A 16,342-nucleotide genomic window follows, 5' to 3' on the forward strand; every position below is an offset into this window, starting at 1 on the left:
AGGTGCAAAAACCAAGACTGCCCAGAAGATTCAGGGGGACTGGGGCAAAGTGGGGGAGCTGCAGCGCTTGTACTCAGCTGGCGGTGGTCCGGGTCTTCGGCAGCATTTTGACGGCGGGGGGCCTTTCAGTCACTCTGCATCTTTGGCTCCCCACCACCGAAGACCCAGACCACTGCCAGGCCAGGGCTCGCGGGGCCCCTGCAGGGCCCAGGGCCTGGGGCAAACTGCCCCACTCCCCCGCCCCCCACCCTCTGGGCAGCCCTGGCAAAACCTGTTTGTGCTCCTGCAAATCCATGTTTGACTTTTGTGGTTGCAAACTCTTGTTTTAAGTGTATACACAGGTGTTCTACCTGCAAAGTGTAGGTGCATGGATGTGTGTAGGCAGTTTTGCATGCATGCAAATAGAAGACGTTTAGACATGCTGCTGAAAACCTGGCCCAATAAATCTCTGCAGTTCCTTCTTCAGTTAATTATATAATATTAATCAGATAATAAATTAGACTTTTAAAAAACTTTTTCTGGTGATTTTATTTTATTTTTTATCATAGGTGGAAAAGCTTCAGGCTGAGCTAGCACAAGTAAAACAAGAACTTCAGCAGGAGTATCGGTTTACTGCCTTCACAGGCGAGCCTGTTCCTGATTCACCGAGAATGCCACCTCATAATATCTTTTCTACCATGAAATTTTGATTGCCTGAAATTCTTAAAAGAACATTTGTCTTACAGTATCCATCTTAAAAGAACATTTGTCTTACAGTAGCTTTACAGTATTGGAAAGCTGCTTTTCAGCAGGCTTTAAAAGTGCTCCTTTTATTACCTATTCTTGTTGATTGTGTTTTAACAAAGTTTTTAAATTAAAATGATAATAAATCTATCTTGCCCATTCAACTAACATAATTTCAGTAGACTTATAGTTACATGGTTATAAAGTGTTTTTGATGTTATATTGTGTTTCTTTTACTGTTTCTTTTTGACCTTCTTAAGATCCCATTCTGCAATTTTTACTCAAGCAAACCCCCTATTGAAATATGCTTCAGTTGAAGTTTTGCCTAGGTAAGAATTGCAGAATGTATCCTTTACATTGTCATTATTGGGGCAAGAAACTTTTTTTATTTGTATGTTTATTAATTTAAAATACCACGAGCACCTACAGTGCTATATAAATTAATAATGTAAAGAATAATGTATCTCCAACTATGCACTATATCTTAGGGCTGCAGTTGCATCAGGGGATTCTGGTGTCATAGCCACAACATTAGTAATTGTTAAAGTGCAGCTCTGCTATCTGAGGATACTTTTCAAATGCAGGAAGATCCTGGGCACTAGAAATATAATTGTTTGTGTATTTTTCATCAATGAATAAAATATTTAAGTTATTTTATTTTCAACTTTCTTTCCCCTAGGTGGCCTCACTTTCTGTCTCCAGGACCATGATGTAGGGCTTGGATCCTGTTTGCAGACAGTAGGAGCTGACAGCTCCAAAAGTGATCAGCTGCGGCTGGAGGGCATTGTGCTGCCTGCTGCCTTCTAGTCCAGGAGGGATATCCAAATTCTGGCAAGGCAAGGGAACCACTGAAGGAAGCAGGAGAAGTGTTGGGGATATTCTACTATAGCTAGTGACACCCTCCTCCCCCAATTTGAATGAGTGGAGAGGAGACAGGAAAGGACTGGAAGAAAAGCTTCTAAAAGCATTGGAGCCAGGAATAGGAGGCAGCTGAGCAGGAAGCCAGGAGCACAGCAGGAGTAGGGGATAGGTGGGATAGTAATTAGGATAGGGAGGACATGGGACAGCCATACAAGCCCGCTGTAGGGAGGTGAGGAAGAAGGGAGTAGGGCTGGAGTCAGCCCTTTTGAAGGGACCTATTAGCAATCAATTCCTTCCCCAATCTCCCAGCAGTTGTGTCTGTAGTACCCCAGCAAATTCCTCTAAGTAGCTCCCTTGCTTTCTCAGGGTCTGGATCACCCTGCTGGTGAAGGGGAAGCAGGTGACAGATTATCTCAGGCTGCTGCTAAATGCCTTCAGAGCTGTCATCCTCTGAAATCTAATCCCTTCAATATCAGGCTGCAGCCAGAAAGTGGGGCCTCCCAAAGGAGAGAAAGAGAAAAGGTAAAAATAAAACACTTGATCCTGAATCACCACAGTGTGACACCAATTTTATAGGAGTGTTACTCCTCTGAAATCTGTGGAGTTACCTAGATGTCAAACTAGAGTAATGCAATGGTGTATGACGACCTTTTGCCTTTCTTTTCAAATCAAAATCCCCATTATTTATTGTACTAATGCCCAGGAGTCTCCTAAATGTAAAAGTCTGTAGTATTTAAAACCGTGCTAACGACCTTTTAATATCATGAGAGCCTCAGAAGGAAACAGCGGATAATTTCTGAACATTATGTCTGTTATTTCATTTTATATATTGAAATACAAGTCTTCCCTCCCTGTCTGATCTTTGTAGTCTCCCCTCTCAGCCTCCTCAACTTGTTTCTGGAGTCATTTGTCTTTCTGCTGCCTCCATGCCTCGCTGGGGGTGTTCACCTTTCTCCAGCCTGATGGTGAACATTTAAAACTTACCTGAACTCCAGATGTCTGTGATTACAGTTTGATTGAAATATGGCCTGCTACTGGGGCACAAAATCAGGGTCATGAAACAGCTCTCTAGTGGCAGGAAGCTGTGCTGGATGGGGAAGAGTTGAATTCACATTTGCGGGAGGAGGGGTTCCTGTGTGGAAAGTGAGGTGCAAACCTATGGGGTGTCCGGTAGAGGAATTTTTTTTCCGAGGAAGAGGATGGAGAGGACAGAGAGGAAAGGGTTGCTAGCAAACAGAATCCAGGAGTGGCTGGTATTGCTGGTACTTCAGAATATGTGGCCCAGTTTGATCATGTCTTAATCTGCTCCTGGATACATACAGTTTTACATGTTCGTATTTTGGAATCAAATACTGATTAATAATAAGGATTCAATACCGACTGAGTCAAGTTCTGCTCTCACACAACTGTACAGTCCAGAGTATCGCCCTTGGGTTCAATGGAATGTCTCTGGATTGGCACTGTTGAAAATGAGATTACAATTTGGCCCATTTTTTTGTATAACTGTTAACACTGTAAAATGTTGTTTAACCATTCTGCTCACTGTTTCCATATATACTAAATGTGTAGCAATGTACATTTAGCCATTAAAAATGCTAACACTGAAGAGAAAATACAAAGCACTTGTATACTAATCACTTAAATATAAAGTGATCATATAGTCAACAAAATTATTTTTATCTGAGCACTAGTTATTTTTAAATTCAAGAATATTATTACAATAATTTATTCTTCTAAATACACTTACCGTTCACACTGTAATTCTAAATGATATTGCCTAAATAAATTGCATTACTGTGTAAAGATATATAAAGAGTTTGGGTCTGGCCAGATTATTTAAATGGCTTCTTTACTGTTGTTGTAAAATCTGCATTGTAAGCTATTTTGCTCAGTGCAGCATACACTTGCCTCTGCACCCAGTCACTATTTTAGCTGGTGCAAAGGTGGGAAAAGGCCACAGCTCCACCATCATTCTGCCTTTCCCTGCCTTCTCTGAAGATACTAGCACCAGCTGTGACACTGGCTGCCGCCTAGCACAATACCAGCACTCCCCTGCCACACTAAGTCTGGCCCCTACACACACATGTGCAAACGGGGGAAACCCCTTGTGCCCTCTTTCCACTCTGCACAGTCTTAATTTGCACCAATGTTATGGGCCAAATTTGCCTCTTGTTTGTCCATCTTTTTAATACAAATGTCACTCAATCTACTCTCAGCTGCATTGATGTAGATTCAGTGTAAATCATGTTCATCGAGTTGCTTTGAAAGTACATGAGTGGAACTGAGAGTAGAATTTGTCTTTTGTTTGAAAGCTTGGATTCTATGAAGAGGGGACATAAGAATAAAATATCTTGATACTTGAACCTTATGTTTCCTCTGCATCAAATTTCAGTGAGATAACATCAGCATTGTTTAATTTATAGTCTCTTACTTTTGTTGTCCGAGGAATTATGTAAATGTCAAGTCTTGTAAGTAGACTTCCAGTGAATGTGGAACATCCTGCTTTCAATGATACTTCAGAAGGTTGTTTTCCTTCTGCAGCTCACTCTGGATTTCTCTGTCCTTGATAGTGTCAATATTCTTCTTTATGTTTTCACATTGCTTTCAATATATTTTCAAGGTTCTGAAGATCAACAGGAAAGTCAAGGCTGATTGTCTGAAATGTATAAACTGTCCTCTAGATCCTATGGTTACTGCATAAAGTGGTTTCCACGCTAAATAAGTACCAGGACAATGCAATTTTTTTCAACTTTAATTTTTGCTGTTTAAATTAACAGACAAGAATCAGGTTCAGCACCTTGACCAGTGAAGGTAAACTTTTGCTACTTTATTTGGGCAAGTCTCTATGTGAAACCGACCTTAATCTTTAAAAAGTGAACAGTCGGAGCCCTATCCTGGAGTCCTCAGTGAAGCAAAGTTCTCACCGCCTTCAAAGAAACTTTATTATTAGCTCACTTTCAACTGTGTAGATTAGGTCCAAATGTGATCCTGAATAAAACTGGTATGAGCTTATTAAAAGCATAACCAATATTTGTAAAGGGTGATCAATAGACAAGTCTTACTTCAACGGGTACTTTTCAAGATTTAGAAAACTTTATGGTAAATATAGAATTGAAAATAACAGAATTATGAGAGTGTAGAGTTTGATTAACGCCAAATGTGGGGGTGGTACTGCCTTTTGAGAAGTTCTTGCTCAGATGCAACATGCAGATGCAAGCCATCATGGGAGTTAGGAAGTCCAGAGTCTAATTCTGGCTCTGTCACCAACTTGCTACGTGTTACTTTGCAGCCACTCCTCTCTGTAAATGGAGATATCTGTATTTATCTACCACAAGGGTGTGGTGAGGATAAACAAATGTTTCCATTATTCTTTCAATATATGGAAACTTATAGAATTGGTTACTAGTAGATTGTACAGAGTTAGAGTGATTGACAAATTTGGATTAGTGGGGAAAAAGCTTCTCTTTAGGGCACATTTAAGAAAGGAATCTAGCTTTGTCTTTTGTTTGGTTGTTTCCCCTCCCCCTTCTTTGAAGCACTGAGCCAGGATCACACTTTGGGTGTGAAATATCACATGATCTATTTCTTACATTTGCAGGTGGACTGGTTTAGGTGGACTTTAGGCTTTAGGCATTCTTGCCTTGTATGTGATGTGCAACTTAAAGGGCTTTAAAAGTTATCAAAGAGAGGTTTGTCTTGCATAGTTCTCTTCTGGATCAATAACTCTGATTAATGGGAGGTACAGACTCATTTGATTTTGAACAAATGAGATTATTTATTACTGTGTGGGTTCTATTTGTATCTTCTCTGACATTTTCTGCTTAAACAGAAGTGCTGAAGTGAATTCATATTCTCTTATTCTTTTCAGGAGTACCAAATCTCCAAGGAGAATTGTGGGAAAGATGTGCTAGCACAAAAATGAATAATATTCTGTCATTGTACCGGCAGCAAAGAGTGGTCAGTTCAGGCAGTGATGATGGTTAGCAGAGATGCAGTTTGATGCACTAATAACCATTTTTGCCTTGTCAGTCAGTCCTACAAATTGAAAAATACTTATTTCTGGGGATATGGTAGAACAGAAGTAGCATCTCTGACATAAACGCTGGAACTAGAGATGCTGTTGCACCCCCTGGTTTGAAGTGCTTGCATCATATACAGGGTTTACAGTTTGGTTAAATGGCTCTCAGCACCCCCACGATACAAATTGTTCCAGCATCCCTGACCTCTCACACAGATAAACAAGTACTTAAGGAACAAGACTGCGCTACACTTTTACTTTCAAGGTATTTTATGACCATGGGTAAAACAAGCTCTGATCCATTCATTAAACCTCTCTTCTTATTTTTTTTACCATATTTAATCTTACCTGTGGTATTTCCACTGTAATTTCTGTGTAAGTTTCAGGTATTGTTCTGTCTCTTAACAAATATAATTACAGCTAGAAAAACTGTTAAAATAATGTTAAGGTTGCAAAGTAAAACATTCAAAAGTTAGGAAATGCCAAATTTAAGTTTCTCTGTGCAAAGTTAATTCAGTCCCCTTGTGCATATGCATTATGATGCAGGCTTTAATTACATGATCACATGCTATTTTTACACAGGACACAGCCTCATTCAGTAACTTTTGTAGTTGGTTATTCAAGATTTCTTTCTTCTTCAACATTCAGTTTATAGCCCAGGCCTTATTTCACGTACATCACGTGGTTTGTTTGGGATATAAATGTTCCCCACATAGTTTGTTTGCAATCAGTCATTGGAAGAATGTGTAGTGCATGAGCGCAGAAAGAGAAACTAAATGGAAACAAAGATTAAATTGACTAATCTACATTCACTGTGAAAGATGAAGTAAAAGATGTAACAGTCTTGGGGTTCATTAAATAACAAACTAGTGAATGAGAAAGGAATAAGACTTTAATAAAACAAACTGGAGAGCTTGTGCAGTGAGCTCTTGCACACAGACATGTGGTGTTCCCACATTGTGGAAGCATGATTTCCCCTCTGTGATGTCTGAAGTTTTGGCAACAGCTGGTTTTGATGCATCCAGAGGAATTATCATCATTGAGCCTGGACATTTGTTTGGATCCCTGGAATTTAAAGGGCCAAGGATTAAACTGCCATACATTACTTTGGTGATAATTATCTCTACAGGATTCCAGAACTGGAAACAACATGGAATGATTCATGTTGTCCATATTTAATTTAACAGCTCACTTTATGAAAGAGAAATGTCCTCAAAAACAATAAGCATATTTTCATGGCTGTCTTCTGATTATGTCTTTTTTGGATCACAAATGTGATTAGTATGATGCTTAATCCATTTCATTATCGCATAAACCACCTTTCCTTTGAATGTCTCTAGGATCTCAATAGCTGGTTGGAAGAAGGTCCCAGCAGTCCTTTCCTGTGTATCTGTGCAACTGCAGACTGAAATACACAAACCAAATGTACAAATGTACAGTGGTGTATGTGAAAGTCAAGTAAATACAATATACTCAATATCACTCATAGACCAACATTTTGAATCCTGGTGGCCTAACTCCCAGGATCAGGCCTCAACAGCAACAAGAATTCCCTGAGATAGAGTTGTAAACATAGTCAATTCCAGAAATTTCATACTTGGGTGCCTAAAGTTAGACTTCTAAAATCCATATTTAGGCATCTAAATAAAAGCCTGATTTTTAAAGGATGCTGGACACCAGTAGCTCCCATCAGGCCACATTTATTTAGACATCTGTCAACTGAGGAGCCTATGTACTTGCCCCATGTACTTTTTCTTATATTTGGCAAAATACCTTTTTTAGATCAGTTGAATAAGTTTATGCTGAATACGTTGAAGATATTTTCTTAAGTATTATTAATAATAATAATCTGTCTAATAGTTATATATTAAAACTTTATAATCATTTTAATGTCCAACATGACAAAAACATTTCACTAGGTTTGTCCATTTTAAACAGCTTAAAGTTGGAACACTGCTAAAGATGAATTTGGACATAAAACATATTCCTCTAATTCTCAAGTCTATTGTCCAGTTAACTGTTTGCTTCTGCTTTGGACCGTAGAATTAATCTGCACTGGTTTGAATATTTGGTGATGAAATGCCAGAAATATTACAAGAAGCTACTCTCATTATGTGCCAACATTTCTACACTGTTGTATGCTGCAAAGGTAAGTTTCCAGATGCTGAATATAACTGACTCCTCTTTAGGTCAGGTTATTAAATCTCCTCCGCCATTTTTCCTTCCCTGGACAGCATTGGCTTTGGATTACATCAGTATGCTTCACTATATATGATGATATATCACATGAATACATCATTAAAGTGACAGCTTGTTCTGATGATGAATTATCAGTGTACATTATGTATTTCTCACAAAAAGCTGCAGTCTGGAGAAAAGCAAATCCAGGAGTGGATTAGCTAGAGATGAAAAGCATATGCTAAGGTGCTTTTATAGTACCAAATGCTAGGGACCATGTAGATATAGATGCTGCAATAATACCAATATGCTGTAATTTGCTGTTACGTGCATCTGTGCACCTAGAGGACACAGAATCCTGTGGCACCTTATAGACTAACAGACGTTTTGCAGCATGAGCTTTTGTGGGTGAATACCCACTTCGTCGGATCCGACGAAGTGGGTATTCACCCACGAAAGCTCATGCTGCAAAACGTCTGTTAGTCTATAAGGTACCACAGGATTCTTTGCTGCTCTTACAGATCCAGACTAACACGGCTACCCCTCTGATACTAGAGGACACAGATATCTTTTAAAGTCATAAGATTTTGCCAATAATGTTGCCAGTCTTATTTGTTCTGTGGTGTTTGTCCAGTCAAAGTGAAAAGGAAGAAACGACTCTAAGGGTATGTCTGCACTGCCATTAGACACCTGCAGCTGCACCATGCCAACTGAATCAGGCTCACAGGGGTTGGGCTTAAGGGGCTGTTTAATTGCGGTATAGCCATTTGGGTTCAGGCTGGAGCCTGCACCCCAACCTGGAACATCTACCCCACAGTTAAACAACCCCTTAGCTCGAGCCCCGCAAGCCCAAATCACCTGGCACAAGTTAGCCATGGGTGTCTAATTGCAATGTAGACATACCCTCAGAGCAAACGTCACCTTCTTTCCTGTTAGAAATAATAATAATACTACCCAACTCTTTTATATAGTGCTTTTCACAGCACTTTACGTGGTAGCTCAGTATCATTATCCACATTTTACAGAGTGGGAACTGTGGCACAGACGGGAAATGATTTACCTAAGCACCTAGCGAGCTCATAGCAGACCTGGGAATAGAACCCAGGTTCTTTATCAGTAAATTTTTCTCCAGACATTGTTGCCAAAGAGATTTTTTATTCTGGGTTGAAAGAAGTGACCCACTGCCTCTCTCCTTCTGTCGTTGTGGGGTTTTGGAATCCATACTGAGCATAGACTTATTAGCCATAACCCTGCCACTTCCCAGTCTGCCCATAGTGCCCTTCTCTGCATTCCTATATTGGGAGCCATTTCAGAGCAGTTCTCTACATCACACAGGAAGTTGCTGACTACCCTATGCAGGCTGTATATATCTTGCCCTCTACTCCCACACATACGTTGATATGTAGTGTTTCCAATGCATTTTGGGCTTTGTCTTATGGAAAGTAGGGAATTTGGCCCTTAGTTGACACAGATGTGAGGGCTACCTTCTTACTTGCCCTCACTGAAATACCATCTGGATACCCCTTGCCCCACTGAGATGTAACATTGCTGAAGCAATTCAAGTGATCATACAGTGCCTCTTGTTGATCAGTGCAAAGTACTGCAGTGAAGTTCAGGTGGGACATTTGTATTTGCTGCAGGAGATACTGTGTGTAGTTGAGATGAGTTTGCATGGCATGTAAGAAGTGGAAAAGTGGGGGAGGGTGTTGCTTAACAAATGTGACATTGAACTGTAGAAGATGGAAGACCACCTTTAAACTTAGTTTGATTAAAAATGGTTAAAAATGGTTCTAACTAATCAGGCTCTCAGGGTACATCTACACAGCAAGCAGCAGCCTGTGGCAGCTAGGCTCAGAGGCCAGGTTGACAGACTCGAGCAGTTTCATAAGCACAATTTTTCTCTCCAAGTTTTTAAACTTAGAAATATGTGGAGTGTAAAATCTGGTTTGGCTGGAGGACCTGGGAGAGGTGTAAGAGTAGGCAGAGGTAGACCTGTTAAGGTGGGGGTTGGGACAAACCTTGTTGAAGCAGGTGGGCATAACAGCCACTTCGCGTCCAGGATAAATGAAAAAGCAGTTATGCTCCTTTATGGAATAGAGAGCCGAAACAATAGGAGCCACTGGTCATTCGTTTTTAACAAATTAAATAGGTATTAACAAAAGCAGAGAGTTTTAAGTGGCCTGACTAAAACTCCTTTCCCTTCTTAAGAGCTTATACTTAGTGAAAACTCAGACTCTGCGGGTACGTCTGCACACAACCTGTGGCAGCGAGGCTCAGAGGCCAGGTCAGCAGACTCAAACAGGGGCAGTAGGTATCGTAGACCCAGCCTGTGGTCCTGCTCATGCTCTGCCCACCCACCCTGAAGCCGGGAGAGGCTCAACTCCAGCCATGGCTGCAGTTTGGCCGGTGGCCAGGAGCTGGGCCAGCCGGTGCGGCCCGGGGCGGCTAGGGCCAGCAAGTGGGGGTCGGGCTAACTTGGGTGGCTTGGGCTGGCCAGCCAGCATGCCCATCAGCATGGCCTAGGATGACTCAGGGGTTGAGGTGGCTCAGGCTGACACGGAGCGGGCTGGGACAGCTGGGTCAGGCTGGCCAGCACAACTCAGGCCATGGGACTCAGGGTTCCGGCTATGGTGGGGGGGAGGGTCTTGGGTGGAAGGGGCGGAGCCAGTGGGCTAGCCTCCCGAAAGGTGTGGGGTTCACCCACCGCCAGTGGACTGAAGCTTGCAGGGCTTGGACTACCTGCTGAAACTAGCTGTGTAGACTCGGGCTGGAGTTCAAACTCTGAAGCCAAGCCACAGTATCTACTGAGCTATTTTTAGTGCAGTAGCTGGAGACCCACTAATAAACAAAAACTTTTCAGGCCTTCATACATCATAGAAAAGCAGAAAAAGGGCACAAAATCAATTTTTAAAAAATCTTTTATATCTCACCTTTAAAAGTGACTTCTGTGTTTGTATAAAACACAATGATTAAACAGGAACAATAATAATTTTCATTCCTCTGGCACCGACTATACAGAGATCTCAGAGCACTTTACAAATGTTAACAAATTAGATGAGGTACATAAGTATTATTATCCCCATTTTACAGATGAGGAAGCTGAAACACTGAGATGTAAAGTGCTTTAACCAAGGTCATAGAGGAGGCCTCTGGCAGAGCTGAAGAACCCACATCTGCTGACTCCCACTCCTGGGCCCTAACCACAAAACCATCTTTCTCATTCATACTATTTACTGTGAAACACAAGCATGTAAATCAGATGTATGCAAATAAGAAATTATTGTGTAGAAAACAAAAGTGACAGTAAAAAAATCTCTAAATAACCCAGATGACTCATCCCAAGGAACTCTTCCTATGTGTACATTTAAGCATGTGCTTAAGGATTTACATAGGAATGGAGCCTAAACTTCTTTCTGTATCAAATTGCAACACTTTTAACAAGACTCTGGTAACCTTTTTATCAACTACACTGAAAAAAAGGAACAATCTAGAGGAGTTTACACGTCTAATCAACTTCTTGCCAGACTAACTGAAGAATTCTTTGGTTAAAAGGAAACTGTAATGTTAAAAGTAATATGTAAATAAATAACCGGTGCCTGCTGTATGTTACTAATAAATTCTTGGACTATTAAACTGGTGGCATTTAAAAGTCTAATTTGTTTCACTATTTTTGCTCTTTATTTTTTCATTTCTCAGCTTGGGCAATGAAAATAAAGTATTAGTTTCACTTTCTGATTTTCTTGCAGTGGAACAATGCTGCAGTGCTGGAGACCCGTTTGTTTAAAAAAGCAGCTCAGATTGGAATTTAAAGAAAAATCATAGAAACGTTTCTACAAGTTTTAGTTTTACAATGCATAAACTGGGGGCTAAATCTGATGAAGCAGTATGTATTTAGTGAACATCTATTATGGTCCATTTTTAATCTAGCAAGTAAACTGTATAGTTTTATATTCTTTGTATCCATTTGCCTACTGTTTCACTCTTACTTCTACGCAGATCTGAGGACTGCAATAAATAGAATTTTTTTAAAAAAAATCTTCAGTACCTGCTTGTGGCAGAAATATAATATGAAAATTGGAGCCTTATTTTTAACCTGTGGGAAAGCTGTAACCTCTCCGCTCAAAAGGTGTATTGATACTTTTCTACCACGGGTTAAGCACTCCCTCCCACCACCACCAAATTCAAAATCGTTTCAAATGCTTCCAAGACCAGCAGTTTAATGCTTTTCACTGGGAGGATGCCTGCCAAAACCGAACCACAGTCTAATTCCCTAGACGACGTCTCATATCTCCCCCTCTGTTTCAGCAGCATTTAGCTGCCAGCCTTCTCCTCCGCAGGGAGATGGCTGCTACTTTGCTGTGACCAGTGGGGCTGCCTGCCATCTTTTAGGCGTGCGCTCAAGAGGAGCCAGAACGGAGGAATGTGGTTCAGTCAAGGTGGCTGCTGCAGCGGCGCTTGCTGCCCTGCCAATCCTGACGCGCCACTAAAGCGTGTCAGACTCAGCAGCCACAGTCTCTAAAGCAGGGGAGGCGCTTCCCCGCCTGGAGCGGCCGGAGAGGTCAGTCCTGGGGAGCGAATGCAGCATCTGGCCGCTAGAGGGTGCGGGTTGGAAAGTAAATGCCACATAGTAACCTCTCTAAATTGTCAAACACTGTAATTGTTAAAGGGCTGGAGACTGATCGCTCAGGTAACGTGAGCCCTGGACTTTTCTCTTATTTTCAGTGCCTTTGCAACGATTGTCATTTGTTAAGTTTGAAGCCTGTTTTGGATTTTTGTTTTGCTTGTTTTTTTTTTCTTGTTTGTTTGTTCCTCCCCCACCCCCATAGCTTTTGGCTGCTCCTTTCCGTTTAGATCCTTGTTACAGGCGACTCCAGTGCGACTAACTTCAAATGAATAAGCAAAGCAACCTTCTCCTGTTTCTCATGGTCAACCATTGACCAAACAAACTTAATCAAGATTGAAGTAATCGAGTAAACAACAGCAACAACACTGTAAGTTCAGTGAGCCCTCAAGCCAGTTTTATTAATGTGGAACAACGTTCTGTGCATTTGTGGCTCACACCAAAAATGGTATTAAAGGTATTAAAGAACTGCAGTATTTAGCTGAGGTGTGCGGAGGCTGTTCCTTTTTAATCCCGCAGATAATCCAGTTATTCTGGTTTAGAATTAGTTTTGACTGAACTATACAGTGTTTTTTTTAAATTACCTTTGTTACTATAAAAAAAGGCAATTTGAGAGGAAACTTTTTAAATAACATTTTTCAATGAGTTTTAAAATAACTTGTTTTAATCTGTTAAACTAAATATAGCAGGAAAATATATTTTTCTTATCGCGGTTTTATAATACTTTAGTCAAACTGATCAGTAAAACACAGATTTTAAAATATCAGCAATGAATAGATGGGTCCACATAAAAAGAGCCTAAATCTTGTCATTTTTTCTTTGACCTGATGTATTGTAGAATGTGTCTCATTTATTACTTTAATTATCTTCACTACCATGGTGTTATCCATCCTGTAGTTTCTCATTAAAAATAAAAGCTATTGTTTATTTTGCAAACAGGAAGTGCAACTTTTTTTTTAAAATATGAAGATGTAATTGGTAATAATCATGGCCTTCAATGCTCACTTGGAATATATATGTAATCACAAATTCTTTCCTGTGAATGTGAGTAAAAGTCTGGTTTCTATTTCACAGCTTTATTTAACTGAACTATTTCTTGTACTGTTGAATTTTATATAAACCATAATGATTATTGAATAATGAAGAAAAGAGGTTTCTGACAGCATTGTTGTAGACATATATTTAAAGAAGTAATGTGATGGTGGGATCTCCGATGGACAGGAAGGGCTGATTGACCTTGGACCCCTTCTGAATGCAGCATTGCTCAGTAAGAAGCAGTTAGCAGTTGTCTTTTCATAGTTACACAGTGTATAGGCCCACTGGAGTAACACTTCTGGAACAGTTTGGTATATTTTAAGTCTAGAGTAAGATTTACAACCTATGAGATTCACTCAACATCCACAACTGGTGCCTTTGGCTGAATATGAAGGGAAAAAAAGCAGCTTTAACCTTCTTACTTTTAATCTAATGTGCTTCCAGATGAAACTGTTTTTCACTTCCTTGTTGCTTTGCCTTGACAGGCCTAAAAAGGAACCTGAACACTTGCCCATTGAGCTTTTGTTTGATTATTGAAAATAACATTGTTGAATTGCTACTTGAAACAATAATGAAATATATTTCTCATTAAATATATTTTAAAGGAGCCTGTTCGGTGTTGATGTGAGGACTCCCCGGGAAAGAAAACATATTTTCTTGCAAATTCAGTGCTATATACAGAAGAGTTTTTTCACATGATTTATAGTAGCCACCTTCTAATGCAACAGATTTTTGCTCTACTGTCTGCTAAAAATTCCCCTTTTCTAAATGTGCCTTAGGTATCTCTTTCTTATTTAAATGAATAAGAACTGATTTAGTTTTTCCAGTCCCACAATATATCATTTAGAAAAAGGCATTCTGGAAAATGGAATTTATATCACTTGAAATTAAACTAAAATAATAAATTCACATTTCTAAAGGCACTTTTGCTCATTTGGAATCAGACACCTCATTTGGGATTAATTGTAAAGCAGTTTTTACTGTATCTTTTATGCATGATGAAGTATTTTGCATTGTGTATTAGTGAGGCATTTGAAGTCTCACACATAATTTGTTGAAATTTCACTCATTCACTTACAATTTGACATTCTTGCAGGCTGCAACTCTGTAAGAGCAAGGTTTTGAGTTATAAAAATGTACTGATTGACAGGTGCTGTAGGAAAGCAAATTTAAGGTTGCAGTTAACCCTTTAAATGGATACAAGTGACTTGCTATACTTGTCAGCATTTGAATGCAATTCAGACAGCCTTTAAACACCACTGTAATATGTTTGAGCTAGGATATCTTTTTTAGAGTCGCTGTATGGGAACATTTTATTGAGCTTTAAAAAAACAAAGACTGTTTCTTTTCATCCCATATTTACATAGGGACAGTCAACACATATGGATTAGGAGTAAATAATGGTGTAAATTATCTTCCTAAGGAACAATTTGGGCCAGGAAAATTCTTTAACATGTCTAAATAATCAAGCAGTAGCCTAGTGAGGATGATATAATTATGCCCTAGAGGAAAGGTTGGGGCAGAAGGGGAACATCCTTAATCTAGGCTATTAACATATTATTGCATATGGAGTATTCATCCTCCTGGAACCCAGGTTAGGGAAGAGAGGGTGACTCCCCGCTTTCAAGGTGCTATGGATCTGATTTTCCTGTAGCACAGAGGGACTACGCACTGACCCTTTAACATGTTGTTGAATGTGGTGGTGTGAGGGCAGAGCGGAGACCCCTGGACTCTTATGTTACTGATGTGGTACTGTGGGGGCAGAGAGGAGACCCCCTACCAGGCCGCGCCGTGAGCGGCAGTAGCCGTCGTAGTGTCTTACTGACATGTTCTTCTCCAATAATCACCCTGAACTGTAGCCAATTGTTGCAGGATTCGGCCGTGGAACGTTCCCGGGAGGGAAGCATTGTGACGTCAGCGCACCTACTAATCCTCCCAATTGAGGGGGAGCCTGGAGCCATGAGGTCATCGCAGCGGCCAGTGTAGCCATCCGGGCGGCGGCAGCGGCAGCGGCAGCGGGGGAGGGGAGAGCAGAGAGCGGAGCAGAACGGGCAGCGGGCCCAGGCGAGGCCGACTGGGAGCCTGCCGCCGCGCTCCAGCTGCACTGAGGCGGACGCCGAGCTCCTGCAAGCATGGAGGAGGCTGAGGCTGAGGCGAAGGAGCTGCAGGTCGGCTCCTGGCTACCCGTGCTGGTGGAGCAGATGGTGAACGACACGTTGGTGGTCACCTTGAGCTGCGGGGAGAGGCGCTTCACTGGGATCCTCCTAGACTGCACTAAAAAGTAGGAGCCCTCAATGCTTTGATTGTTACCCAAAATATTTCCAAGGGTGATGATTGCAACTGTGAAGTTTTTCTCTAGAGTATGGCCTGCTGCTGCACAGAGAGATCAGAGCAGCTGGGGAGGAGGAGGGATTAGGCCATAATCAGATTAAAGAGTTAAGGTTGCATTGCACATTGCAGGTGGGGGAGGGGAGGAAAGGGGGGGGGGTTCTTCTGCAAAAGCAAGCTCTGGATTTGGTTTCATTTTCTTTTCAAAAATCCAGTTTGGAAGGAGACTTTCAGAGGGTTGTTATCCAGTTACACTGCAAAATAAATCTGAAAATACTTCTCAGTGACCATTTTAGAGGCTTTGAAAAGAAGAAAAACCTACTGTGAAAATATTTTAAAGTAACTCTTTTTATGGGCATAGGTTACTAGAAAAAGTGTGGCCCCCATCAAGCAGGGAAATTGATTACATCTGTGTTGCAGAGGCTGTTTGTAGAGTTAACATTTTGTTTTGGAGCAGAAACTGCACGTTTGTCAAGAAAAAGGTTTGGTTGAATAAAAATATTAGAACTTGACAAAGTTCTTAATGATGTTACGACTGTGCAGTAAGTCTGGGCGTGCTGGGTAGTGGTATGATACGC

The 16,342-nt window shown here is 40.8% G+C and overlaps 1 protein-coding gene and 1 pseudogene across 1 annotated transcript in view; both read left to right on the forward strand.

Moving 5' to 3' along the window:
- The window catches only part of LOC120392772, a 41,366-nt pseudogene extending 39,889 nt beyond the window's left edge, over positions 1 to 1,477 (forward strand).
- Positions 1,478 to 12,578: 11,101 nt separating this feature from the next.
- Positions 12,579 to 16,342, forward strand: part of LOC120392776 (PWWP domain-containing protein 2B-like) — a 49,489-nt gene continuing 45,725 nt past the window's right edge. The window contains 2 exon segments of the mRNA XM_039517505.1: positions 12,579 to 12,771; positions 15,309 to 15,717. Coding sequence (XP_039373439.1) covers positions 15,569 to 15,717 — 149 coding nt within the window. The 5' untranslated portion in view covers positions 12,579 to 12,771; positions 15,309 to 15,568.

This window comes from Mauremys reevesii, unplaced genomic scaffold (assembly GCF_016161935.1).
Source record: "Mauremys reevesii isolate NIE-2019 unplaced genomic scaffold, ASM1616193v1 Contig115, whole genome shotgun sequence".
Taxonomy (NCBI): Eukaryota; Metazoa; Chordata; order Testudines; family Geoemydidae; genus Mauremys; species Mauremys reevesii.